Below are 27,581 nucleotides of genomic sequence, written 5' to 3' on the forward strand. Positions count from 1 at the left end.
AAAATTATTAGGGTGCACTTGCATGCTGCTATTCAAAAATAATTAATATAGCATAAATACCCTACCAGTTCTTTGGATCAGTCTATTGTTTGCTGTCAATGGACTTGCAATATGCTAAGCTCACAACTAACAGAAAATGAGAAAAAAATCCCAGCTCTCAGTTTGACAATGTCATCCCATCTTAAAATGAATTTCAAGCTTTCTTCCATTTCAGAATGAAGTAAAGGTCTCTTGTTAAAGAAAAATTCCAGAAATGGCTCCTGTACTTCAGCTTCAGCCTTACCACTTCTGTATTATTAAAAAAGCAGCATGTCACTCACACAGCTCTGTATTTCTGCCCCTGGAATGGTTATGGTTTTTACCAACCTTCACATTATTCTTACATACAATAGAAACGAATAACCCCATAACGGCACACAAGTAAGGAATCCAAATAACCTTATCAGATTGAACACATGAATAGTTTAGAAGCTGAGGTGACCTTTATTTATTTCTAATAATGTTTATCCCTGTCACAGACACTTCCAAAATCTGAGGACTGTCAAAGCAGCTCAAGAGGACGCTCAGAGGCATAACAACCGAAGTTAGGCATGTTTAAATCATTCACCGGAATATCAACTCTTTTGATTTCTGGTGTACCCGGAAAAGAAACAAGAAAAGAAAGAACAAGTGGCAATAACATAACATCAAACCTAAAACAGTTTCCATTTTTGAAATTAAAATTACAAATTTAGAGTAACACTTTACAGGTGTTCTCTAGAAACCACTTATTTACAATGAAGGAGAAAAACTTCATTATTTCTGCTGTTGTTTAACTTTTGCTTCCAGTGTGCAATAGGGTGTAGTTCCAGACCAAGGGAGCAAAAGCTGGTATTTCTTGTGATGAAGCAGGTATCCAGGTAATAGTTTAATTCACACTGTCATGCTATGAAACTCAAGAGCGGAACACACAAGGTCAACAGAAGAACTCAAGGAAAAGAATGCCATGAAAGCAGAGTACATCTGAAAGAAATAGCAAATTAAGGTTAACCAGATTTTGCTTAAAAAAAGAAGTGAAGAAAAAAAAAAAAGAGTGGAGGTTGCTTCAAATTCTTGAAGTTTCTTACACTGAATATAGTTGCTGTTAAAATACCTACTATATTCTGAACTCAGCTGACAAATCCACTGATCAATTCCAGCACATGCAAAGACAACTACACAGATTATCTGCCCCATGCCTCTAAAATCAACACGTATGTTGAGCTCCCACAGTCACTGACTTCACAGAATGGTTTGGGTTGGAAGGAACTTCTAAGATCATCTAGTTCCATCTCCCCTGCTACAGGCAGGGACACCTCCCACTAAAGCAGGTTGCTCAAAGCCCCACACAGCCTGGTCTTGAACACTACTAGGAGGAGGCATTCGCAGCCTCTCTGGGCAACCTGTTCTAGTGTCTCATAGATCTCACAGTAAAGAATATCTTCCTAATATCTAATCTAAAGCTAAGCAAGGAACTTTCTTAAAACAAAATTTAACCATAAATACTCTTATCGTTATTTCATATGAACATACTTTATGTTTTAAATGATAACTTGCTTTCCCCAGATGAAGGTGTTTCTTATGATCTTGAGCCCTTTTGTAAAATTCTGTATAGCAAAGAGATAGTGCTGTATTTTCAAGCCATCAAAATGCAGTTGGTTTTATGAACCAAGATGAACCCAGGAGCATGGGAATCAATGAGGAGAAACAGCAGATCCATTTCCAGGACTTTGAATGACTGTGCAGCTACTACAGGTCTGTGCTGGGGTCAAACTGCACAGGAACAAAGCTCTGCTTTCTCAAATGGGGCTCTAAGCCATCAAACAGCTTCTTGTTTCACTCAGTGCAAGTGTTCCATGCGAGCTGCTCAGCTGCACTTTTCCTAGTTTGTTATGATTAGAAGCTGTTTATGTTGGTGAAATGTCAGGTTGCATTTTCACTCCTTTGTTATGCAACACTGTTATTCCGCTAGGGAAAAGTGATTTTATGTTTCTTGCTGTAGAAATGATTCATTTAGCCTGGTAGATCTTTGCACAATGCAAACAAATGAGCAAAAAGGCGATCATCTCTGCTTCAGAGTTCTGTGCAAGGTACAACTATATGTTGGAAAAAAAAAACCCAAAACAAACAATTAAAGGAAGGAGTAATGGGACATTCCATTGTGTCATTGCTATGCCAGCTGTATATTAATTTCGTGAGAAAATGTATTCCACTATTCTGCTATCGGCCTTCCATGTGCTAAAGACACATGGCTGATTTTCTACCAGGTGACTCAGGAGCAGCTAGCTTGTGAACTGTTATCATGCAATTATAAAATGCATGAAGTAAAAAGAGCCTGCGTTATGTAAACACAGCTCTGAGCAGTTCTGAAGAAAGCAGTTCCAGTTTGGTTTCACATTGGTTTTATCGTACTGGCATCAATACATGTCAGCGTGTTATGCTGTTTTGGAATAGGAGGTTATTTCTAATGCCATTCTTTCTGCAGCACTGATCTTTATCCCATATTTGAAAAGAAGACTGAAGGAACTTATTAAAAATATACTGCAGAGTACCATATCCTTAAAAGATATTTCAATATTAGCTGAGGGGATTGCTTGTTGGTTGATTCTTACGGCATGATAGTATGTCTCTTCAAGTTTTATATATGTACAAATACCCATACATACACATATATATGTATATGTATGTTTATATATATATTGACTATTATTATGTATTTATGAACACTTTTAGAATATGCATTTTTTAGGTAAGGAAATCAGACTAAGATGCTGAGGACTGAGGTATCATATTTGTGAATAACTGCCAATATTCACTGACCAGGTGACTTTAAATGGACAAGTAAACTTTAGACTTAGGCTGTGTCAATAGCAATTCTTCTTCAAAACATCAGTGATAAGACATTTCTAATAGGTATACATAAAATGTTTACAGAAAAATCAGATAAAACAATAATATATCCAAAAGAGTTGTAACTGAATGTATAAACTCTTAAGTCCAAGAGCTTGATAATAGAAGTGAAAATCTCTCACTGACTTTCCACCAATGGAGTTAGATGTGTTATTCCAGGGCTTTACCACTGCCTCCAAGCCAAGCATCCTCACCAGAAACACACCTGAGCAGAACTCCATAAAGCACTGCTTCTTCAGGATAACCTTCAAGAGGGTAGAGATGACAGTTGACCCAGCATTCTGGTAACGGGAGAAGAGAAGATCATGGCATCTATTAGAACAACACATCTCAAGGAACCGCACCCATATGTTGTTAATAACTGCTCTTCCACAGCATTTACCTGTATTCCTCTGCTGCTCACTAGCAAGAGGTTATCTTTAGGCCCAGAAGCTGGAAGTTAAAGTTACACTTGGGAAATGGCTGTAGGATCTCAAAAAGGGAGACGTTAAATGCTAAATATTAGTCATTCTCTATGGAGAATGACCTTCTCTATACATTTTTGAGTGTATTTTAGGGTGTAAATAAAATTAAACAAACGAACAATCTTATAAATTAAATACTGAGGATACAGTCCTATTGAAGTCAAAACTTCCATTTTCTTCCAATACACTGCAAATAAGTATGAGGAGACTTGTATCAGACTTCAGTTAATGAGAAACAGATAAAGAGCTGCAGCCAAAAGAATACCAAGCTTTTATTAATATGCTAAGTCAAATTAAATTGGATTCAGGAGATTTTTTCCCATGAATCGGCAGCAATTTTGCTATGCTTTGCTGCCATCCAGAGACTTCTTTCCTGTAAGTGAGTACAAGTGATTCCTTTTACTCATTGGTATCGTATCAGAGGGGGCCCAGAAAAGACGGGGCGCAAAACCAAAATGTCTAGGGGATGAATTGTTTGAAAAAAGTGATATTTCAAACCAGGAATGCAGGAAATGTTCCAGTTGTATGAACTTAGGGACACATCTTTTTTTTTGGAAAATCTGTGTGTGGCACACGTTGCCTTCAAATGGGAATGCAAAATGGGGATAGAAACTAAAACTTCAAATGTGAGTGAATGAAGTCTCAAAGCTCTCACAAAGTTTAAACAATCCCATTTATTTGCTTTAATGTCAGCACTAGAGTGAATATTCTAGTTTCTGATTAGATAATGGCAATTTCAATATACAGTGTGCGCATAAGGGACCTCTACAACTTGACTGCTAAGTGCAGAGAAAAACCGTAGCCAGGCACATGTCTTCCAAACCTTTCATAGTCTGAATTTTCTGCTATGACAGAACAAGTACCTTGGTTCTCCCATGAGGTACTACTTGGACATAAAAGGTAAACAACCCAATATTTTGCTAAGGTGTAATATCCCTTTTTCCCAGTATATTGCTTCCAGCACTAAACATTCAAGGATATAGAATAAGACTGATGGAAAGATGCTTTTCTTCTCCCGTTACATCCTGCAAGTTCCCAATGCTGGTAAGAATTTCCTGTACAAAAGATAAAAGAAGATAAGAAAGGTATAGCATATGACTTTTTATTATTGAAATACACACAAAAAGCTCTGAAAGCACAGTGTCACAGAGACCACAGTGACAGCTTAAAGGAGACTCATTAATTATCTTTTTGAAACTACTAGCTCACCACTGGAATTTTCTGGAGTGAGGAAGCCACTGTATCATAAAAAGGTGCAATTCTTGAAATTTGTAGCACTGCAGCTTAATGCACCAGAGAAAAAGAGAGTTGAATGTACTTATTGATGATATTAGAGTCTAGCCTGACCTTCCCCTCTATGTTTTTAACTATCGACCTTCATTGTTTTCAGGAATCCTTTAATCTGTCTACCTTTAGGCTTACAAATTAGCATTTCTCCTCAACTCACATCAATTAATTCCTTAGGGAAAAGTTATCTAAGCTAAAGGTACATACTTATTTTCTTTTTATTTCTCTGGACTTGCCATACACTGCTCCAACACACGTAGGTCTTCAACAGGGCTGCAACATTCACAGCATTATTCGTCTCGGGATGCGCAGACCAATACCTTAATCACTTTGTGGCCAGGTTTAATTAAAATATGATTAACTGCACCACATTATTAACATTTCATGACTGAAATGTCGCTGCTCATTCTCAAGATCCTTAACAGCTTACATAAAATGGAAACAGTAAATTTCTGTTTCATCTAGACAAGAGCATTATTGTTGTCTCTGAAAAAGGGGCAGAAGGGAACCAATATCTTTTACATCAAACCACAAATATTTACTGTTTGTACTAAGAGAAAGTTGAAACAGGACGAGGTTATTGTTCTATGTATGCACGAGGCAGCAAAGGGGGATGTGGCACTCTGCCTTATGTCTTGTAGAGATGTTCATGATTAAAGTGTTCAGACTTGGAATTCTGGGAGATAGAAAAGACAGTGAACAGATGGTTCTGCTCCTGGCAGCCCCTTGTGGTACAGAAACCACAAAGGGACATAAGGACATTGCGTACTTAGAGGCATAGGGTAGACTTGTTTTTTAAACCCTGACAGCTGCCAAAAAGTTCTTGGCTTCAGCACTTTCTTTTCTGAACCAGATGTCATTTCTGTGTGCTGAGAAACCTCTGGTAGATCTCAACCTCCATTTGAACTTATGGTAACTTATCACCAGCAGGATGTTTTGGCAAATATTTCCACAGATGTACTTCTTCCTGTGTGAAAAACCATATTCTCTCAGTTATTTTTACCAGTCTCTTGCTGTCTTCATGTGTCCTTGGAAATGGCTAAGCTATTTTCAAATGAAAAATTTCACAAATAATTTCACCTACAGCAAAAAGGAAATACACGATATGTTCTGACAGCAGTGTAGTATGATAACTCTGGAAATATTACTGCACTTGCTAATAAAGTCTAACAGTGGCATCTGAAATTTAACCATAAGTTAGCAATTGGTAATTGTCAGAGTGCTTGCCCTGACTCTTATTTTTCATTTGAAACTTGGATCTGAGGTGCTGCTAATATTTGACTTTGACTCAGTTTCACAGGATTATTAATAAAGTGTTATCCCAGCTTAGATAACTGCAAGGGAAAGATTTTGTCAAACACAGGTAATGGTAAAGTCACAAACTAACTGAAAACAAGAATTTAGGATGGAAGCATTGAACAGTATTTGACACAGGTTTTCAGAATCAATTCCAGTTCCTGCTGCACCCACCATTTATAATGCTTTACTAACTCTGTTGAATAAGAACATTGGCCACTTTCTTCTTTTCCTCCTTTTGGAAGGTGAAGCAATTGTGACAATTGCAATTTGTCTAGAAACTGATAATTACTTTTCAATTTGGGGTGATAATCTTTATTTCTCTTTCATGTTTTGCAAGAACAAACTCTTCTCTGCATGCTGCTCCTGAAACCCTTCTGGTTGCTCCTCAGTTACCCATTAATCTTTAAAATTATCAAAGATGAACATAAGTCTTCCTCTAATGCATCCTACCCAATTCTTTATTCATTACTTGCAGAAAAATTATGCTGATATAACATATAGACCAGGAATCAGTCATTGTTAATGACTTAATTACAATGTGGTATCTACTTTTGTCTCTCATATGAAGCTTAGGTGGGGGAGCATAACAGGCTGGTGTTCTTAGTGGGTCAGAATTTCAAGTTCTGTCTTCTTAGACAACAGTCTTCTTAGTGGGTCAGAATTTCAAGTTATCACTGTAGATCTTCTCCTATAGGCAAAGAAGCTACACGGACTGTGGTTGCGAGCCCTTTCAAATAGAAGGATCTGCATGAACAGAGAATGGAGTTGATGTCAGAAGACAGGCATTCATGTCAAGAACAAAAAATTGCTAGCTCCTGGAAATAAAGTAGGGGGAATATCATTTTCTTCTACATTTTTTCTTTTCCTTCATGTAATCAGGCATATTTGCAAAATTCCTTTAGTTTACTTTAATCTTCATCTATCTTACGTTGTTGATTTTTCATCCCTGCATTATAAGCAGTTTGAATGCATACATCAGAGGCAAACTGAACAGCTGTTAGCCTATGGGCTACTAGACACATCAGCAGATAAAACACAGTAAGGTCCTTTTCAACCACCAGCCTGTTATGCTCCCCCACCTAAGCTTCATATGAGAGACAAAAGTAGATACCACATTGTAATTAAGTCATTAACAATGACTGATTCCTGGTCTATATGTTATATCAGCATAATTTTTTGCAAGTAATGAATAAAGAATTGGGTAGGATGCATTAGAGGAAGACTTATGTTCATCTTTGATAATTTTAAAGAAAATTGTGGAAGGAACGTAGACTTCTGAAATTTGATGGTTGGGGTGAAATGGGTTGAGGGTGACATGGGACATAGTGGGGACAAGACCTGTAGGACAGATACGTGAGAACAGGAAAAACAGGATGTTTACTGGAAGCCTGATCCTAAATGATATGTAATACCATAGAAGCTGGCATGGCATTATTAGTAGTAATATATAAGGAATTTCATAATTGCTCTATTTTCTAGGACTGTGGGAAAACTCAGTCTGTTTTTATCATTTCTGGCTTAATTTAACTAGGCTGCAAGGAATGAAATACAGAAAAGCTCTAATAATAGATGGTCCATGAACCCTGGATGTGCATCTGTTCTTTGCTTGGCCATGTCATTGCTGCCTCCTTACTGAGATTTTAACTTTGATGTGTATCTTTTCATGATTAGTAGATTCCTCCCTATATTCTGAACAACATATTTGTTTGTTCCATTGGTCATGTGTTTAGTAAAAAAATATTTGTTTTCTGTTATTAATTAGAATTTAAACCCTGTGTATCATTCATGTGTTCAAACGGTTTTCTGTTTATTGTGTTTCTCTGCAAGTTCATGTCCTTTGCTTCATTTTTAAGGTACAACTGCTAAGAACAAGTAGGATATGGCCTCCATCATGTCCTGAGCAGCAGCATTCTGCTTTAAAGCCAAAAGTTTATAAACCAACTTTCTCCCTCTGAGCCCATATTTTTGAAGATGCAGGAGATGCAATTAAACCTATTATTATTATTCCTCTGAAAAATATTAAAATTACACATGAAAACAAAGAACACTAGTGTTTCTTTATGTGATAGTTGTGCTGCAATTAAGGTGCAGTATGGGTAACACATTTTTGTTGAGCTTATGCATTTGTGGGAAATCAACTCTTAATATCCTGTAAATAAAATTCTTCTGTAGTAAATGAAATATGAAACTATTTTAAATGAAATGCAAAGATCTTTTTTTTTCATCTAAGCATGCCAGTTCCAACTGAAAATTACATTAAAATAAAAAGTTAGCTAACAAATATTTGTCTTACAAACTTGTTAAGGACTTTCTATTAAGAAATACTAAAGAAGACATCAGCACATTGCTGGATATTATACACATGAAAAATCATTAGTTTTGCTGATGTTTGTTAGAGAAGCGTTCTCTTAAGGCACCACAGGGTCACCCTCACCCACACCTTGGTAGGAAACACCTTGGCACTTCAGTGAGTTACTGTCTGTTTCAAAAGAACCATCCTGGCAGCACCGTCCCAAACTTTTAGATTATAAATGCAATAGGTCCCACTCAAGATCTTTCAAACCATATTAAAGCATTTAATAAACTAAGATTTACACACTTGTTACTTGCTGTCTCTTCCTTCTTTTATCTTGTTGTTCTATAATATGTTAATATATAATATATGTTGTTCTGTATGTTCACACAAAACTCAGAGCACATGTGAATATTGGCATGTCTGGGAAGCCAGTCTTCCCTTTAGTTGCTGTAAAATTGACAGCACTACCTCACTGGTGCATCTGTCACTCTTGCTGATGGGTGACCAAAGACAGAAGGTTGCAGGGAGACATTTTCAGACATCATTACCTAAAAATTAATCTATCTATCTTACACAAAAAAACAACCCAGCAACTCAATCAAACCAAACAGACAAATATAAAACTGCAAACCGTAGGAGAATCATTATTAAAACACACAATTGTAACACTCCTTTTACTGTTATTTCTACACCAAACACAAGAAATTCTCAGAGAGTCTATGACTGTGTTTAGTTGTGTAGGTGATGTAGGAACTACTCACCATGAAAAAAAAGCAACATAACTGAGAGAAGGAATCGAGTACCTCCAGTATTCAAAATCTTCCAAAACCTCCATGAACTTAATAGGCAAGACATTCCTGCAAAATTCAAACACTTCTGCTACTTCACTTTGCATCTGGTAAGGGTCGAATCTTCCCTCCTCTTTCCTTGTACAGCTGAAGTCAAAGATGACAGGATTTTCAGTTGTCTCATCTAAGGCCACCAAGATGATTAGGGCCTGGAGCATTTCCTACATGACAAAAGGCTGAGAGATCTGGGACTGTTCAGCCTGGAGAAGAGAAGACTGAGGGGGGATTTCATCATTGTTTATAAATATCTACAGGATAGGAGTCAAGTGGATGGGGCCAGGCTCTTTTCCTTGGTGTGCAGGGGCAATGGGCACAAACAGGAACACAAGAAGTTTCACCTGAACATGAGGAAATCAACACTGCAGATGGAGAAGACTGCCTTTCAAGGTATCCCTTACTCTTTTTGCTGTGAGGGTGACTGAGCACTGGAGCCAGTCACTCAGAAAGGCTGTGGAGCCTTCCTCCTTGGAGATCTTCAAGCATCATCTGGAAATGGTCCTGGGTAACCAGCTTTAGGTCTCCCTGTTTGAGCAAGCGGATTGCACCAGGTGACCTCAACATCATGTGGAAAGGAAGAAAAGTGATTTCTCCCACATTATTTTATCCTTTTCATTCAGGCACTCAGACAATATTTATGAACATAGCATCCCCAGGCTGAAGGCAACACCTTCTTAAGAAAAGGGAAGGCAAGGCACAAATTGTGCGAAATAATGTATCCAAATCAGATAAAAGATGGGTGCTCAAGAAAGGCTCTGAAAAAATTCACCAAATTCCTGTTTTGTTGCTGCCTGGATCCAATTATTGGAGGAGATTGCTCGACATATATTTATATGTATATATATATATGTACACAGAGGAAGACTAAGGCAACAAATGAGGCCAAATGCTGTCCAACTGATTTATCACAAGTTCTAAGCAACTAAGGGATGTGAGGAAGATGGGGCAGTCGGCGATAGTAAAGAGAGAAATCCTAGGGAACAGTTTACAGAGCAGGAAGAGTCACCACCAAGGATCCAGCGATGCTTCATTGGTCTATAGGGAGGCAGCAAGCCGATTAGCAATGTCTCATTGACCTGCACAGCTGCAGTTTGGCAGTGGGGATACCTGCTCTTCCTTGAAATTCTTTGGATTTTTATCCTCTCTGTAGCACAGTAGCAGCTGGTTGTCAGGGGCTCTCCTGCCTATCCCAATTATCAGGGGCATCATGTCCTGTTTGTCATGGTGACAGTAGCTGTTAGGGTGCCCACGTTTTGTTCATCAGAAGGAACAGCACGTCCATCCTCTTACCACTGTGCTCGTGGTAATCAACCATTAACTCCAAAAGCTTGTCAGCAGGTTATGTCTTGGACAGGTGTCAATGAATAAGCTTTGAGCCAAAAACTGTTCCAACTTCTCACAGGTGCCTCAATCACATCTATTTTCTTGTCTCAGAGAGGAAAACGTGACACACGTAACGACAGACATAGCACAAAATTGATTTAGAAAATGATGGTGCTGTTTCAGAGGCTTAGTGTGAACTTGGGTGTATTTACTGAAGGGTGTGTTGTAGTAGGCGCTTGGCGGGGATACGTATTGTACGGGATAGGCCTCTCCCTAAGCACAGTGAAAGGGTGCTGTTGTGCAAAAACGGACTGTCCTTGCTAATGAGTAAACAAGATAAGAAGAAGGCGAAGGAATGAGGAAACAATAGGAGCCAATAAGGAATTGTGGTAAGGGGCTAAGATCCAGTACGGATGAATCAGGACAGGACACGATTGCTCAAGCAGAGTATATAAGCTGTGTATATTAGTGAATAAACACCATTTTGCTACATCCCCATACTGGTGTCTGTGTTGCTATGGTCCTAGCGAGCTCTGATCGCTAGCCCATGACGGTGCAGCTTGGGATCACGGTGGTTGTTGGCGGTAACAAGGGTGTACGTATTTCTGTCCTGGTTATCACCACTTTCTAAAAGGTGAATATTATAAGAAAACAGTTAAGAATTTCCCTCCAAATCACAGTTCAGGTAAGACTTACCTGAACAGAATCAGAAAAATAAGAAGAAATATTCACTGAATAAAACAAGGCAGAGATATCTATTTACTGATGGGTGGAATAATTCTGGAATAAGACAGCACTAACTAATGTGTGGGTTATCTGTTCTAAAGCCTAAAGGAAGCTTTGCTATATGTGTCATGGCGCTTGCTAGTTTCTGAAGCACGTGAGCAACATCTTGTGTTAGATGATGAATACTGCAGATTCCACTGTATTTATGAATGCTTGAATGTTTGAAACGTGCATAACCAGTGACTATAAAAACGAGTGAAAACCAGATCCTCTTATCATATGTCCAAATGGTAACCCAGGGATCATACAGGCATTACCATCAAACACATGCCATGTATTTACTTGCTTTATCCCAACAACTAAATGCTCCGAGTAGCAAGTTCTGTATTTAGAGAGAACTACTAGTAATTTTCCATCAGTGAGTAATAAATAATCAGGAGCCGTGGGAAAGTGGGTTAAAGGAACTGGATGCACTCAAAATTAATCTGTTTTATATGAACAGGTTTTGCATCAGTGTTAGCAATGCCATGTAGGAGTAGCTAAAATGAAGGAAAAAGGTCCTACCATCATTACACCTGCAAATTCTAGAAAGTCTAGTTGGAGGCATATTGAGTTTCATTCTCTAGAATAAGTATATGGTGATGGAAGTGGTTCAAGAAGTCAGAAAAAAAGCAAGTAAACTCAGTCCAGCCAGAGAGAGCCCTGTGGAATACTACTGAAGGGTGGATGGATGGCTTGATAAAGGATGAGGAACATAAGCAGGGCCAGGATAGTGAGCTCACGGCTGAAAGCAGGGAATGAACAGACGACAGGAAATGATAAACATACTTCAACACAGTTGTTACAATAATGGCTCTCCAGCTTATGAAGAAGTAGGGAACTGAGAAGACCCAGCCAAAGCATTGGACACTGCTGCAGAATGCCAACACTGACCGTACAGATGTAGGGAAAGGAATGGACAGAAGCACTCCGGAAAACCCGGATGCCACTGCCGGGATTGGAGTGCTGCAGATGCACACGTACAAGGTTACTAGGTGACACAAGCAAAACTGAGTCTTCTGCACCTGCGCAGAGGTCTCGGGGTCTCTGATGGTTGTTTGGGAAGGTGTCCCCCTCCTCACTTTGACCGTGTTTGGGCACAGGCTTTCTGAGGTGCTCTGCTCATGGAGAAGCGAAATTGCTTGTGACAGGTTCTTGGCAACACCCAGCAAAGGATTTGCAAGTAGGCCCATAGTCAGATACAGAAGGAAGAATGGTACTTGCTCAAGTGGAGAAGAGAAGGGGCTCTCTGGCCACGCAGCACTCCTTCACAGGAAGCTGCCTGGGTTTTGTTGCCCACTCTCCTGACTTCACCAAGAATCAACCTAGAACTCTATCGTTCTTGGGTCACTGTGCCCAAGGCGGCTTACGAGCCCCCTGTCTCCCGCCGGTCCTTCCCTGCTTTCTCTGTTTGGAAACAGAAGACTAGCGTGGCACTTCCCCCTGTAGGCTCTCTTGCCAGCTGTGTCTGGAAATTATCTTCCACACTCTCCAGGGATCTCCCAGACTTCTTCCTCTCGGCTGTACTGTATTTCCAGCAAACACCATTTGCTTCCCAAATCCTTCCTTACATTCTCCCCCTGACGTTGGCAAATGATGCCAAAATTCAACCTGAATTGTGTTTTGCTACTTCTACCACCGTTCCTCGGCAACATCAAAACCAAACATTTAGCGGCAGGAATTTCTTTTGAAAGCTAAACAGAACAAGCCAGTAGTTAACCTCCCACCCGTCGTCCTAGATTTTGAAAGATTCTCTTGGAAGCTGATGAACTAAATGAAGAAGGAAGATTTCTCCTCTTGCAGTGTGTAGATATTGTTGCAAATGAGGATGTCATTGCTGCATTTTTCAATGGGCAATGCTTTTCCTTCCTGGATTTGACTGTGTCCCCACAGGCTTGTGACAGTCGTGACTGGACTGTGCCCGCTCAGCTCTTCAAAACCTCCAGGCTTATGGATTCTGCTTGCTGGTGTGATTTTTCTGACTCCAGCCTGATCCTCCCAATGGCAGTTCGTGTCAACTGCCTCTTCCGATGCTGAGGAGAGCATTACAGAGGTTAAGATTGCAGGCAGGCTGGGCTGCAGTGATCGTGCCCTGGTGGAGTTTGTGATCTGGAGGAATGCAGGCCTGGCAAAAAACAGAGTCAGGACCCCCAACATCAGGAGAGTGAACTCCCGGCTGCTTAAGGAACTGCTGCGTAGGATCTCCTGGGAAAGTGTCCTTGAGGGCACAGGAACAGAACAGAGCTGGCAGCTCTTTAGGGACACCCTTCTGAGAACGCAAGAGCTCTCCATCCCCCAGCAGAAGAAACTGAGCAGAGGAGGCAGGCGACTGTCGTGGCTGTGCAAGGACCTGCAGCTTCAACTGAGGGAAAAGAGGGAAATGTGCAGGAAGTGGAAGCAGGGTTGTGTAGCCTTGGGGGAATATGGGGATGTTGTCCGCACGTGTAGAAATAAGATCAAGAAAGCCAAGGCACAGGTAGGGCTGACCTCAGCGAGGGGTGTGAAAAATAACAAGAAGGGGTTCTTCAGGTGCATAAGCAGGAGGAGACAGATCAAGGAGAGTGTTCCCCCTCTGATAAATGAGGATGGAGAGCTGGCTTCCTCAGGCATGAAAAAAGCTGAGGTGCTCAACAGGTGCTTTGCCTCGGTCTTCACTGGTCGTCAGGCTCCTCCCCATGTCTGCCAGGACCCTGAAACTCTGGGTGTGGGTGAGAGGAGCAGATCCCGTCCCACTGTAACAGCGGAACAAGTCTGAGACCCCCTCACGAAAGTGAATGCATTTAAGTCCGTGGGGCCGGGTGATATCCATCCTAGGGTTCTGAGAGAGATGGCTGATGTGGTTGTCGAGCCGCTCTCCATCACATTCGAATAATCATGGCTGTCTGGTGAAGTCCCCAGGGACTGGAAAAAGGGAAACATGACTCCCATTTTTAAGAAGGGGAGGAAGGAGGGTCCGCGGAACTACAGGCTGGTGAGCATCACCTCTGTGCCTGCGAAGATCACGGGGGAAATCCCCCTAGAAGCTTCGTTAAGGCACATACAAGACAAAGAGGTGATTTGAGACAGCCAGCATGGCTTCACCAAGGGCAGATCTTGCCTGACCAATCTGGGGGCCTTCTGTGATGGGGTGGGTGATGGCATCGGTGGATGGGGGAAGGGCGGTGGATGTCATCTGCCTGGACTTGTGTAAGGCCTTTGACATGGTCCCTCACCACATCCTTCTCTCTAAATTGGACAGGTGTGCATTTGAAGGATGGGCTGTTCCGTGGATTAAGACTTGGTTGGCTGGACGCAGCCAAAGGGTTGTGATCAGTGGTTCTGTGTCAGGATGGAGGCCGGTCACAAGCGGTGTCCCTCAGGGGTCGGTCCTGGGACCGGCGCTCTTCAACATCTTCATCAATGACACAGACGATGGCATCGGGTGCCCCCTCAGCACGTTTGCGGATGACACCAAGCTGAGCGGCGCAGTCGATACGTTGGAAGGAAGGGAAGCCATCCAGAGGGACCTGGGCAGGCCGGAGAAGTGGGCCCACGAAAATCTCATGAGTCTAAAAAGGCCAAGTACAAGGTGTTGCACTTGGGCCAGGGCAATCCCAGGTGTCTCTACAGACTGGGGGAAGATCTCCTCGAGAGCAGCCCTGCAGAGAAGGACTTGGGGGTCCTGGTGGACGAGAAGCTGGGCATGAGCCGGCAGTGTGCACTTGCAGCCCAGAAGGCCAACTGTGTTCTGGGCTGCATTAAAAAAGGGAGGGGCCAGCAGGAAGAGGGAGGTGATTGTGCCCCTCTGCTCAGCTCTTGTGAGGCCCCACCTGGAGTACTGCGTCCAGGCCTGGGTACCCAGTACAGGAAGGGCGTGGAGCTCTTGGAGCGGGTCCAGAGTAGGGCCGTAGGGCCACTAAGACGATCGGAGGGCTGGAGCAGCTCTCCCGTGAGGAAAGGTTGAGGGAGCTGAGCTTGTTTAGTTTGGAGAAGAGAAGGCTCTGGGGAGACCTCATTGCGGCCTTCCAGTACTTGAAGGGAGCGTATAAACAGGACGGGGAATGGCTGTTTGCAAGGGTGGATAATGACAGGACAAGGGGGAATGGTTTTGAACTAAGACAGGAGAGATTTAGGTCAGATATTAGGAGCAAGTTTTCCACACAGAGGTTGGTGACGCACAGGAACGGGTTGCCCAAGGAGCTTGTGGATGCCCCATCCCTGGGTGCATCCAAGGCCAGGCTGGATGTGGCTCTGGGCAGCCTGGTCTAGTGGCTGGCAGCCCTGCTGTGGCAGGGGGGTTGAAACTGGATGATCATTGTGGTCCTTTCCAACCCAGGCCATTCTATGACTCTATGATTCCACTTTTCTGCCCCATGCTGAACTGGTCCTGGCCACACAAGCCTTTCCTGCAGGGCAAGTGCTCCAGCCTCACTGCCTCTGTAGCCTACAGTGAGCCCCTCGGGACGGGCAGCGTCACTCCTGTCTGCGATCCTAGAAAGGAGGCAGAGCCTGGATTAGGCCTGGAGCGTGCTGGGCAGAGGGGATCACCCCTGCTGCCCCCAGCCAGGGGGGAAGGACAGGAGAAGGTCTCCAAGGGCGAGCCACGGGCTGTCTTTGACCTGGTGTGGAAGGAACCAATGCACGCAGAGGGCAGGGCAGCAGTGCTGGCTTGTGGGGAGAGTCAGTAGGCCCGTGCCCCGCTGCCTCAGAGGAAGACATGGGTTTTGTTCAAGGTACCCCAGAGCTGTATGGATCTGGAGATTTGTCACGGCCGGGGCGACATGGAAAGACTTGACTAAAGCCTCAGACACTGCTGCGAAATGCCAAAAGTGAGCAGACATAATATAGGGAATGGAACGGACAGAGGCGCTGCGGAAAACCCGGATGCCACTGCTGGGATTGGAGTGCTGCAGATGATGATCGCCCACTGTGATGCCACTGGCACCGATACGCCTACGTGAGGGATAGTGACATACGCAGCAGTGGATTGTGACCTCTTGGCCCTCCCTGCTTGTAGCCGGGCACAGAGTCTCTCACTCTGGCTTGTGCCTGCACTCCAGCCGAGCGTGTCTGCGAGGTTTGGAGCGAGCAGCGAGGATAGCCTTGGTGCTGGTCTCGTGCTCTGGGAGCTGCTGACAGCCGCTCTCAGTGCTCGTCCCCAGAGCCACTGGAACTTCTTCCCCGCCCTGCCTGGCTCAGGCAGCCGGGGCACCCAGGAGGCCGCAGCAGCAAAGGGAACCGGTAAGGGGACGCCTCACCCTGGGCAGCTGGGAGGCTCTCCTTCCCGAGGGACCTGGGCACTTGCTCCTCCCCTGCCGGGGTCAGCGAGTGACCGTGGCCTCTCTTCCTTTCCTAGCGTGACCCCTGCTGCTGCAGCAGCGGGCTGAGGAGCAGCCCCTCATCCCTCGTGGTGCTCTCCTGCCCACCACAGCAGCTGGACAGCATGGCCAGTGAGCCGGACCACCGCTGCCCCATTTGCCTGGACACCATGGATGACGCCAGCTACGCGATGCCGTGCCTGCACCGCTTTTGCTTTGGCTGCATCCGTCGCTGGACCCAGAGCAGGCCCACGTGCCCCCTCTGCAATCGCCGGCTGAGGTCCATCTTGCACTCGGTGCGTGCGGACAACAGCTTTGAGGAGTTTGTTGTCAGACGGCCTGGGAGGGCCAGAAGAGCACCCCAACGCCAAAGAGGGGCGGTGCCCACCTGGGCGTCCATGTTCCGCCACCACCCATCTGTGCTCCGGCCCCTGCTGCCCTGGCTGCACCAGGAGATGACGCAGCTCTTTGGGGCTGACAGCATGGCAGCCTTTTCAGCCTTCCAGCTCGCCGTCTTTGGCCTGTGCTTCTTTGGCCTGGACGAGGGAGCGCTGACCCTGTGGCTGTTCAGCTCCCTGCGAAGCCACGCCGCCGTCTTTGTACGACGGCTCGCTGTCCAAGCTGTGCAGCTGTGCAGCGGGGAGGTGCGACGCCTGCTGGGCCTGGATGCCTCCCGTGCTGCCACAGGGCAGGAGGGCAGCCCTGCAGCTGCTCGCGGCGCAGCTGCCTCCTCAACAGAAGCTGCCGACCGCAGCCCGCAGCCCTCCGGCAGCAGCTGGGAAGCCAACGTGGAGGAGGAGCTTCCTGTCCCCTCAACCGCTGCCCTTAGTGAGGGTCCCAGCCAGCCTCCGTCCATCCTGGCTCCGCTGCGGACGGTCCAAGAAGCAGCCCAGGAGGAGCTGGAGGAGGCAGTGCCGGGTCCCTCGAGTGCCAGCACGGTCAGGGAGCGCTCACGCAGGGTGCCTCGGCGAGCCCCGAAGAGGAGGGCACACACCTCTGAGGCCTCTGCACCTCCTGCCAAGAGGCCACCCCGCCGGCAGCACTAGGACACCGCCCCAGCAGCTGGCGAGAACGGGGCCGGGCCTGCAGCTGGGGCACAACCAGCCCTGGCACAACAACAGAATGATGCATTCTGTGGATGTTTTGGAAGGGACCTCAAGAATCTCCAACCCCCCCGCTGCCACAGGCGGGGCCACCAACCTCCGCACGGAATAAATACTAGACCAGGCTGCCCAGGGCCCCATCCAACCTGGCCTTGAACACCTGCAGGGACGGGGCATCCACAACCTCTCCGGGCAGCCTGTGCCAGCACCTCACCATTCTTTCTCACAGTGAGGAACTTCCCCCCGACATCCAACCTAAATCTTCCCTCCTTCAACTGAAATCCATTTCCCCTTGCCCTGCTGTTCTCTACCCTTTCCAAGAGTTGACTCTGCAATAAAATTACAGAAAAGTCTCCGTGTTGCTACCAATGCCTCTGTCAGCGCTGCGCACGGCGGAGGTCTGACCTCTGCCGGACCTGGAGGCCTCCCATGCTGCTGTTATCGTTGCTTTAGAACCTCCCATAGCACACTGCAAGGGCAAATGTTGAGAGAGGAGGCACTGCTTTATTTCTACGCAGGGCACAAGGTGGATCACCTCCACCAGTCAAGCGCACCCGTGTCTTTACACTGCCTTCTGCTTACAGTCCCAAAGGTCTCACTCCACTCCTACCTATTACATATTGATCCCATTGATACATGGGTGACACAAGCAAAACTTGTGCACTGCACCTGCGCAGAGGTCTCGGGTCTCTGATGGTTGTTTGGGAAGGTGTCCCCCTCCTCACTTTGACCGTGTTTGGGCACAGGCTTTCTGAGGTGCTCTGCTCATGGAGAAGCGAAATTGCTTGCGACAGGTTCTTGGCAATACCCAGCAAAGGATTTGCAAGTAGGCCCATAGTCAGATACAGAAGGAAGAATGGTACTTGCTCAAGTGGAGAAGAGAAGGGGCTCTCTGGCCACGCAGCACTCCTTCACAGGAAGCTGCCTGGGTTTTGTTGCCCACTCTCCTGACTTCACCAAGAATCAACCTAGAACTCTATCGTTCTTGGGTCACTGTGCCCAAGGCGGCTTACGAGCCCCCTGTCTCCCGCCGGTCCTTCCCTGCTTTCTCTGTTTGGAAACAGAAGACTAGCGTGGCACTTCCCCCTGTAGGCTCTCTTGCCAGCTGTGTCTGGAAATTATCTTCCACACTCTCCAGGGATCTCCCAGACTTCTTCCTCTCGGCTGTACCTTATTTCCAGCAAACACCATTTGCTTCCCAAATCCTTCTTTACATTCTCCCCCTGACGTTGGCAAATGATGCCAAAATTCAACCTGAATTGTGTTTTGCTACTTCTACCACCGTTCCTCGGCAACATCAAAACCAAACATTTAGCGGCAGGAATTTCTTTTGAAAGCTAAACAGAACAAGCCAGTAGTTAACCTCCCACCCGTCGTCCTAGATTTTGAAAGATTCTCTTGGAAGCTGATGAACTAAATGAAGAAGGAAGATTTCTCCTCTTGCAGTGTGTAGATATTGTTGCAAATGAGGATGTCATTGCTGCATTTTTCAATGGGCAATGCTTTTCCTTCCTGGATTTGACTGTGTCCCCACAGGCTTGTGACAGTTGTGACTGGACTGTGCCCGCTCAGCTCTTCAAAACCTCCAGGCTTATGGATTCTGCTTGCTGGTGTGATTTTTCTGACTCCAGCCTGATCCTCCCAATGGCAGTTCGTGTCAACTGCCTCTTCCGATGCTGAGGAGAGCATTACAGAGGTTAAGATTGCAGGCAGGCTGGGCTGCAGTGATCGTGCCCTGGTGGAGTTTGTGATCTGGAGGAATGCAGGCCTGGCAAAAAACAGAGTCAGGACCCCCAACATCAGGAGAGTGAACTCCCGGCTGCTTAAGGAACTGCTGCGTAGGATCTCCTGGGAAAGTGTCCTTGAGGGCATAGGAACAGAACAGAGCTGGCAGCTCTTTAGGGACACCCTTCTGAGAACGCAAGAGCTCTCCATCCCCCAGCAGAAGAAACTGAGCAGAGGAGGCAGGCGACTGTCGTGGCTGTGCAAGGACCTGCAGCTTCAACTGAGGGAAAAGAGGGAAATGTGCAGGAAGTGGAAGCAGGGTTGTGTAGCCTTGGGGGAATATGGGGATGTTGTCCGCACGTGTAGAAATAAGATCAAGAAAGCCAAGGCACAGGTAGGGCTGACCTCAGCGAGGGGTGTGAAAAATAACAAGAAGGGGTTCTTCAGGTGCATAAGCAGGAGGAGACAGATCAAGGAGAGTGTTCCCCCTCTGATAAATGAGGATGGAGAGCTGGCTTCCTCAGGCATGAAAAAAGCTGAGGTGCTCAACAGGTGCTTTGCCTCGGTCTTCACTGGTCGTCAGGCTCCTCCCCATGTCTGCCAGGACCCTGAAACTCTAGGTGTGGGTGAGAGGAGCAGATCCCGTCCCACTGTAACAGCGGAACAAGTCTGAGACCCCCTCACGAAAGTGAATGCATTTAAGTCCGTGGGGCCGGGTGATATCCATCCTAGGGTTCTGAGAGAGATGGCTGATGTGGTTGTCGAGCCGCTCTCCATCACATTCGAATAATCATGGCTGTCTGGTGAAGTCCCCAGGGACTGGAAAAAGGGAAACATGACTCCCATTTTTAAGAAGGGGAGGAAGGAGGGTCCGCGGAACTACAGGCTGGTGAGCATCACCTCTGTGCCTGCGAAGATCACGGGGGAAATCCCCCTAGAAGCTTCGTTAAGGCACATACAAGACAAAGAGGTGATTTGAGACAGCCAGCATGGCTTCACCAAGGGCAGATCTTGCCTGACCAATCTGGGGGCCTTCTGTGATGGGGTGGGTGATGGCATCGGTGGATGGGGGAAGGGCGGTGGATGTCATCTGCCTGGACTTGTGTAAGGCCTTTGACATGGTCCCTCACCACATCCTTCTCTCTAAATTGGACAGGTGTGCATTTGAAGGATGGGCTGTTCCGTGGATTAAGACTTGGTTGGCTGGACGCAGCCAAAGGGTTGTGATCAGTGGTTCTGTGTCAGGATGGAGGCCGGTCACAAGCGGTGTCCCTCAGGGGTCGGTCCTGGGACCGGCGCTCTTCAACATCTTCATCAATGACACAGACGATGGCATCGGGTGCCCCCTCAGCACGTTTGCGGATGACACCAAGCTGAGCGGCGCAGTCGATACGTTGGAAGGAAGGGAAGCCATCCAGAGGGACCTGGGCAGGCCGGAGAAGTGGGCCCACGAAAATCTCATGAGTCTAAAAAGGCCAAGTACAAGGTGTTGCACTTGGGCCAGGGCAATCCCAGGTGTCTCTACAGACTGGGGGAAGATCTCCTCGAGAGCAGCCCTGCAGAGAAGGACTTGGGGGTCCTGGTGGACGAGAAGCTGGGCATGAGCCGGCAGTGTGCACTTGCAGCCCAGAAGGCCAACTGTGTTCTGGGCTGCATTAAAAAAGGGAGGGGCCAGCAGGAAGAGGGAGGTGATTGTGCCCCTCTGCTCAGCTCTTGTGAGGCCCCACCTGGAGTACTGCGTCCAGGCCTGGGTCCCCAGTACAGGAAGGGCGTGGAGCTCTTGGAGCGGGTCCAGAGTAGGGCCGTAGGGCCACTAAGACGATCGGAGGGCTGGAGCAGCTCTCCCGTGAGGAAAGGTTGAGGGAGCTGAGCTTGTTTAGTTTGGAGAAGAGAAGGCTCTGGGGAGACCTCATTGCGGCCTTCCAGTACTTGAAGGGAGCGTATAAACAGGAGGGGGAATGGCTGTTTGCGAGGGTGGATAATGACAGGACAAGGGGGAATGGTTTTGAACTAAGACAGGAAAGATTTAGGTCAGATATTAGGAGCAAGTTTTCCACACAGAGGTTGGTGACGCACAGGAACGGGTTGCCCAAGGAGCTTGTGGATGCCCCATCCCTGGGTGCATCCAAGGCCAGGCTGGATGTGGCTCTGGGCAGCCTGGTCTAGTGGCTGGCAGCCCTGCTGTGGCAGGGGGGTTGAAACTGGATGATCATTGTGGTCCTTTCCAACCCAGGCCATTCTATGACTCTATGATTCCACTTTTCTGCCCCATGCTGAACTGGTCCTGGCCACACAAGCCTTTCCTGCAGGGCAAGTGCTCCAGCCTCACTGCCTCTGTAGCCTACAATGAGCCCCTCGGGACGGGCAGCGTCACTCCTGTCTGCGATCCTAGAAAGGAGGCAGAGCCTGGATTAGGCCTGGAGCGTGCTGGGCAGAGGGGATCACCCCTGCTGCCCCCAGCCAGGGGGGAAGGACAGGAGAAGGTCTCCAAGGGCGAGCCACGGGCTGTCTTTGACCTGGTGTGGAAGGAACCAATGCACGCAGAGGGCAGGGCAGCAGTGCTGGCTTGTGGGGAGAGTCAGTAGGCCCGTGCCCCGCTGCCTCAGAGGAAGACATGGGTTTTGTTCAAGGTACCCCAGAGCTGTATGGATCTGGAGATTTGTCACGGCCGGGGCGACATGGAAAGACTTGACTAAAGCCTCAGACACTGCTGCGAAATGCCAAAAGTGAGCAGACATAATATAGGGAATGGAACGGACAGAGGCGCTGCGGAAAACCCGGATGCCACTGCTGGGATTGGAGTGCTGCAGATGATGATCGCCCACTGTGATGCCACTGGCACCGATACGCCTACGTGAGGGATAGTGACATACGCAGCAGTGGATTGTGACCTCTTGGCCCTCCCTGCTTGTAGCCGGGCACAGAGTCTCTCACTCTGGCTTGTGCCTGCACTCCAGCCGAGCGTGTCTGCGAGGTTTGGAGCGAGCAGCGAGGATAGCCTTGGTGCTGGTCTCGTGCTCTGGGAGCTGCTGACAGCCGCTCTCAGTGCTCGTCCCCAGAGCCACTGGAACTTCTTCCCCGCCCTGCCTGGCTCAGGCAGCCGGGGCACCCAGGAGGCCGCAGCAGCAAAGGGAACCGGTAAGGGGACGCCTCACCCTGGGCAGCTGGGAGGCTCTCCTTCCCGAGGGACCTGGGCACTTGCTCCTCCCCTGCCGGGGTCAGCGAGTGACCGTGGCCTCTCTTCCTTTCCTAGCGTGACCCCTGCTGCTGCAGCAGCGGGCTGAGGAGCAGCCCCTCATCCCTCGTGGTGCTCTCCTGCCCACCACAGCAGCTGGACAGCATGGCCAGTGAGCCGGACCACCGCTGCCCCATTTGCCTGGACACCATGGATGACGCCAGCTACGCGATGCCGTGCCTGCACCGCTTTTGCTTTGGCTGCATCCGTCGCTGGACCCAGAGCAGGCCCACGTGCCCCCTCTGCAATCGCCGGCTGAGGTCCATCTTGCACTCGGTGCGTGCGGACAACAGCTTTGAGGAGTTTGTTGTCAGACGGCCTGGGAGGGCCAGAAGAGCACCCCAACGCCAAAGAGGGGCGGTGCCCACCTGGGCGTCCATGTTCCGCCACCACCCATCTGTGCTCCGGCCCCTGCTGCCCTGGCTGCACCAGGAGATGAGGCAGCTCTTTGGGGCTGACAGCATGGCAGCCTTTTCAGCCTTCCAGCTCGCCGTCTTTGGCCTGTGCTTCTTTGGCCTGGACGAGGGAGCGCTGACCCTGTGGCTGTTCAGCTCCCTGCGAAGCCACGCCGCCGTCTTTGTACGACGGCTCGCTGTCCAAGCTGTGCAGCTGTGCAGCGGGGAGGTGCGACGCCTGCTGGGCCTGGATGCCTCCCGTGCTGCCACAGGGCAGGAGGGCAGCCCTGCAGCTGCTCGCGGCGCAGCTGCCTCCTCAACAGAAGCTGCCGACCGCAGCCCGCAGCCCTCCGGCAGCAGCTGGGAAGCCAACGTGGAGGAGGAGCTTCCTGTCCCCTCAACCGCTGCCCTTAGTGAGGGTCCCAGCCAGCCTCCGTCCATCCTGGCTCCGCTGCGGACGGTCCAAGAAGCAGCCCAGGAGGAGCCGGAGGAGGCAGTGCCGGGTCCCTCGAGTGCCAGCACGGTCAGGGAGCGCTCACGCAGGGTGCCTCGGCGAGCCCCGAAGAGGAGGGCACACACCTCTGAGGCCTCTGCACCTCCTGCCAAGAGGCCACCCCGCCGGCAGCACTAGGACACCGCCCCAGCAGCTGGCGAGAACGGGGCCGGGCCTGCAGCTGGGGCACAACCAGCCCTGGCACAACAACAGAATGATGCATTCTGTGGATGTTTTGGAAGGGACCTCAAGAATCTCCAACCCCCCCGCTGCCACAGGCGGGGCCACCAACCTCCGCACGGAATAAATACTAGACCAGGCTGCCCAGGGCCCCATCCAACCTGGCCTTGAACACCTGCAGGGACGGGGCATCCACAACCTCTCCGGGCAGCCTGTGCCAGCACCTCACCATTCTTTCTCACAGTGAGGAACTTCCCCCCGACATCCAACCTAAATCTTCCCTCCTTCAACTGAAATCCATTTCCCCTTGCCCTGCTGTTCTCTACCCTTTCCAAGAGTTGACTCTGCAATAAAATTACAGAAAAGTCTCCGTGTTGCTACCAATGCCTCTGTCAGCGCTGCGCACGGCGGAGGTCTGATCTCTGCCGGACCTGGAGGCCTCCCATGCTGCTGTTATCGTTGCTTTAGAACCTCCCATAGCACACTGCAAGGGCAAATGTTGAGAGAGGAGGCACTGCTTTATTTCTACGCAGGGCACAAGGTGGATCACCTCCACCAGTCAAGCGCACCCGTGTCTTTACACTGCCTTCTGCTTACAGTCCCAAAGGTCTCACTCCACTCCTACCTATTACATATTGATCCCATTGATACACGTATAAGGTTACTAGGTGACACAAGCAAAACTGAGTCTTCTGCACCTGCGCAGAGGCCTCGGGGTCTCTGATGGTTGTTTGGGAAGGTGTCCCCCTCCTCACTTTGACCGTGTTTGGGCACAGGCTTTCTGAGGTGCTCTGCTCATGGAGAAGCGAAATTGCTTGCGACAGGTTCTTGGCAATACCCAGCAAAGGATTTGCAAGTAGGCCCATAGTCAGATACAGAAGGAAGAATGGTACTTGCTCAAGTGGAGAAGAGAAGGGGCTCTCTGGCCACGCAGCACTCCTTCACAGGAAGCTGCCTGGGTTTTGTTGCCCACTCTCCTGACTTCACCAAGAATCAACCTAGAACTCTATCGTTCTTGGGTCGCTGTGCCCAAGGCGGCTTACGAGCCCCCTGTCACCCGCCGGTCCTTCCCTGCTTTCTCTGTTTGTAAACAGAAGACTAGCGTGGCACTTCCCCCTGTAGGCTCTCTTGCCAGCTGTGTCTGGAAATTATCTTCCACACTCTCCAGGGATCTCCCAGACTTCTTCCTCTCGGCTGTACTGTATTTCCAGCAAACACCATTTGCTTCCCAAATCCTTCCTTACATTCTCCCCCTGACTTTGGCAAATGATGCCAAAATTCAACCTGAATTGTGTTTTGCTACTTCTACCACCGTTCCTCGGCAACATCAAAACCAAACATTTAGCGGCAGGAATTTCTTTTGAAAGCTAAACAGAACAAGCCAGTAGTTAACCTCCCACCCGTCGTCCTAGATTTTGAAAGATTCCCTTGGAAGCTGATGAACTAAATGAAGAAGGAAGATTTCTCCTCTTGCAGTGTGTAGATATTGTTGCAAATGAGGATGTCATTGCTGCATTTTTCAATGGGCAATGCTTTTCCTTCCTGGATTTGACTGTGTCCCCACAGGCTTGTGACAGTTGTGACTGGACTGTGCCCGCTCAGCTCTTCAAAACCTCCAGGCTTATGGATTCTGCTTGCTGGTGTGATTTTTCTGACTCCAGCCTGATCCTCCCAATGGCAGTTCGTGTCAACTGCCTCTTCCGATGCTGAGGAGAGCATTACAGAGGTTAAGATTGCAGGCAGGCTGGGCTGCAGTGATCGTGCCCTGGTGGAGTTTGTGATCTGGAGGAATGCAGGCCTGGCAAAAAACAGAGTCAGGACCCCCAACATCAGGAGAGTGAACTCCCGGCTGCTTAAGGAACTGCTGCGTAGGATCTCCTGGGAAAGTGTCCTTGAGGGCATAGGAACAGAACAGAGCTGGCAGCTCTTTAGGGACACCCTTCTGAGAACGCAAGAGCTCTCCATCCCCCAGCAGAAGAAACTGAGCAGAGGAGGCAGGCGACTGTCGTGGCTGTGCAAGGACCTGCAGCTTCAACTGAGGGAAAAGAGGGAAATGTGCAGGAAGTGGAAGCAGGGTTGTGTAGCCTTGGGGGAATATGGGGATGTTGTCCGCACGTGTAGAAATAAGATCAAGAAAGCCAAGGCACAGGTAGGGCTGACCTCAGCGAGGGGTGTGAAAAATAACAAGAAGGGGTTCTTCAGGTGCATAAGCAGGAGGAGACAGATCAAGGAGAGTGTTCCCCCTCTGATAAATGAGGATGGAGAGCTGGCTTCCTCAGGCATGAAAAAAGCTGAGGTGCTCAACAGGTGCTTTGCCTCGGTCTTCACTGGTCGTCAGGCTCCTCCCCATGTCTGCCAGGACCCTGAAACTCTGGGTGTGGGTGAGAGGAGCAGATCCCGTCCCACTGTAACAGCGGAACAAGTCTGAGACCCCCTCACGAAAGTGAATGCATTTAAGTCCGTGGGGCCGGGTGATATCCATCCTAGGGTTCTGAGAGAGATGGCTGATGTGGTTGTCGAGCCGCTCTCCATCACATTCGAATAATCATGGCTGTCTGGTGAAGTCCCCAGGGACTGGAAAAAGGGAAACATGACTCCCATTTTTAAGAAGGGGAGGAAGGAGGGTCCGCGGAACTACAGGCTGGTGAGCATCACCTCTGTGCCTGCGAAGATCACGGGGGAAATCCCCCTAGAAGCTTCGTTAAGGCACATACAAGACAAAGAGGTGATTTGAGACAGCCAGCATGGCTTCACCAAGGGCAGATCTTGCCTGACCAATCTGGGGGCCTTCTGTGATGGGGTGGGTGATGGCATCGGTGGATGGGGGAAGGGCGGTGGATGTCATCTGCCTGGACTTGTGTAAGGCCTTTGACATGGTCCCTCACCACATCCTTCTCTCTAAATTGGACAGGTGTGCATTTGAAGGATGGGCTGTTCCGTGGATTAAGACTTGGTTGGCTGGACGCAGCCAAAGGGTTGTGATCAGTGGTTCTGTGTCAGGATGGAGGCCGGTCACAAGCGGTGTCCCTCAGGGGTCGGTCCTGGGACCGGCGCTCTTCAACATCTTCATCAATGACACAGACGATGGCATCGGGTGCCCCCTCAGCACGTTTGCGGATGACACCAAGCTGAGCGGCGCAGTCGATACGTTGGAAGGAAGGGAAGCCATCCAGAGGGACCTGGGCAGGCCGGAGAAGTGGGCCCACGAAAATCTCATGAGTCTAAAAAGGCCAAGTACAAGGTGTTGCACTTGGGCCAGGGCAATCCCAGGTGTCTCTACAGACTGGGGGAAGATCTCCTCGAGAGCAGCCCTGCAGAGAAGGACTTGGGGGTCCTGGTGGACGAGAAGCTGGGCATGAGCCGGCAGTGTGCACTTGCAGCCCAGAAGGCCAACTGTGTTCTGGGCTGCATTAAAAAAGGGAGTGGCCAGCAGGAAGAGGGAGGTGATTGTGCCCCTCTGCTCAGCTCTTGTGAGGCCCCACCTGGAGTACTGCGTCCAGGCCTGGGTACCCAGTACAGGAAGGGCGTGGAGCTCTTGGAGCGGGTCCAGAGTAGGGCCGTAGGGCCACTAAGACGATCGGAGGGCTGGAGCAGCTCTCCCGTGAGGAAAGGTTGAGGGAGCTGAGCTTGTTTAGTTTGGAGAAGAGAAGGCTCTGGGGAGACCTCATTGCGGCCTTCCAGTACTTGAAGGGAGCGTATAAACAGGACGGGGAATGGCTGTTTGCAAGGGTGGATAATGACAGGACAAGGGGGAATGGTTTTGAACTAAGACAGGAGAGATTTAGGTCAGATATTAGGAGCAAGTTTTCCACACAGAGGTTGGTGACGCACAGGAACGGGTTGCCCAAGGAGCTTGTGGATGCCCCATCCCTGGGTGCATCCAAGGCCAGGCTGGATGTGGCTCTGGGCAGCCTGGTCTAGTGGCTGGCAGCCCTGCTGTGGCAGG

The 27,581-nt window shown here is 48.5% G+C and overlaps 2 protein-coding genes and 1 long non-coding RNA gene across 3 annotated transcripts; 2 read left to right on the forward strand and 1 right to left on the reverse strand.

The window, feature by feature from the left end:
• Positions 1–265: 265 nt before the first annotated feature.
• On the reverse strand, positions 266–6,425 carry LOC121108287. The gene is made up of 3 exons (XR_005842706.1): positions 3,311–6,425; positions 3,134–3,209; positions 266–2,114 (listed from the first exon to the last, which is right to left on the reverse strand). It is a non-coding gene; the product is annotated as an uncharacterized LOC121108287 (long non-coding RNA).
• Positions 6,426–16,159: 9,734 nt separating this feature from the next.
• Positions 16,160–17,950, forward strand: LOC121108288. The gene is made up of 2 exons (XM_040655829.1): positions 16,160–16,427; positions 16,543–17,950. The coding sequence occupies exon 2, from the start codon at positions 16,630–16,632 to the stop codon at positions 17,548–17,550; it is 921 nt and encodes a 306-aa protein (XP_040511763.1). The 5' UTR covers positions 16,160–16,427; positions 16,543–16,629; the 3' UTR covers positions 17,551–17,950.
• Positions 17,951–22,202: 4,252 nt separating this feature from the next.
• Positions 22,203–23,593, forward strand: LOC121108300. The gene is made up of 2 exons (XM_040655866.1): positions 22,203–22,470; positions 22,586–23,593. The coding sequence occupies exon 2, from the start codon at positions 22,673–22,675 to the stop codon at positions 23,591–23,593; it is 921 nt and encodes a 306-aa protein (XP_040511800.1). The 5' UTR covers positions 22,203–22,470; positions 22,586–22,672.
• The last annotated feature ends 3,988 nt before the right edge of the window (positions 23,594–27,581 follow it).

The sequence above is a fragment of the Gallus gallus genome, chromosome Z (genome assembly GCF_016699485.2).
Source record: "Gallus gallus isolate bGalGal1 chromosome Z, bGalGal1.mat.broiler.GRCg7b, whole genome shotgun sequence".
In the NCBI taxonomy this organism is placed as follows: Eukaryota; Metazoa; Chordata; class Aves; order Galliformes; family Phasianidae; genus Gallus; species Gallus gallus.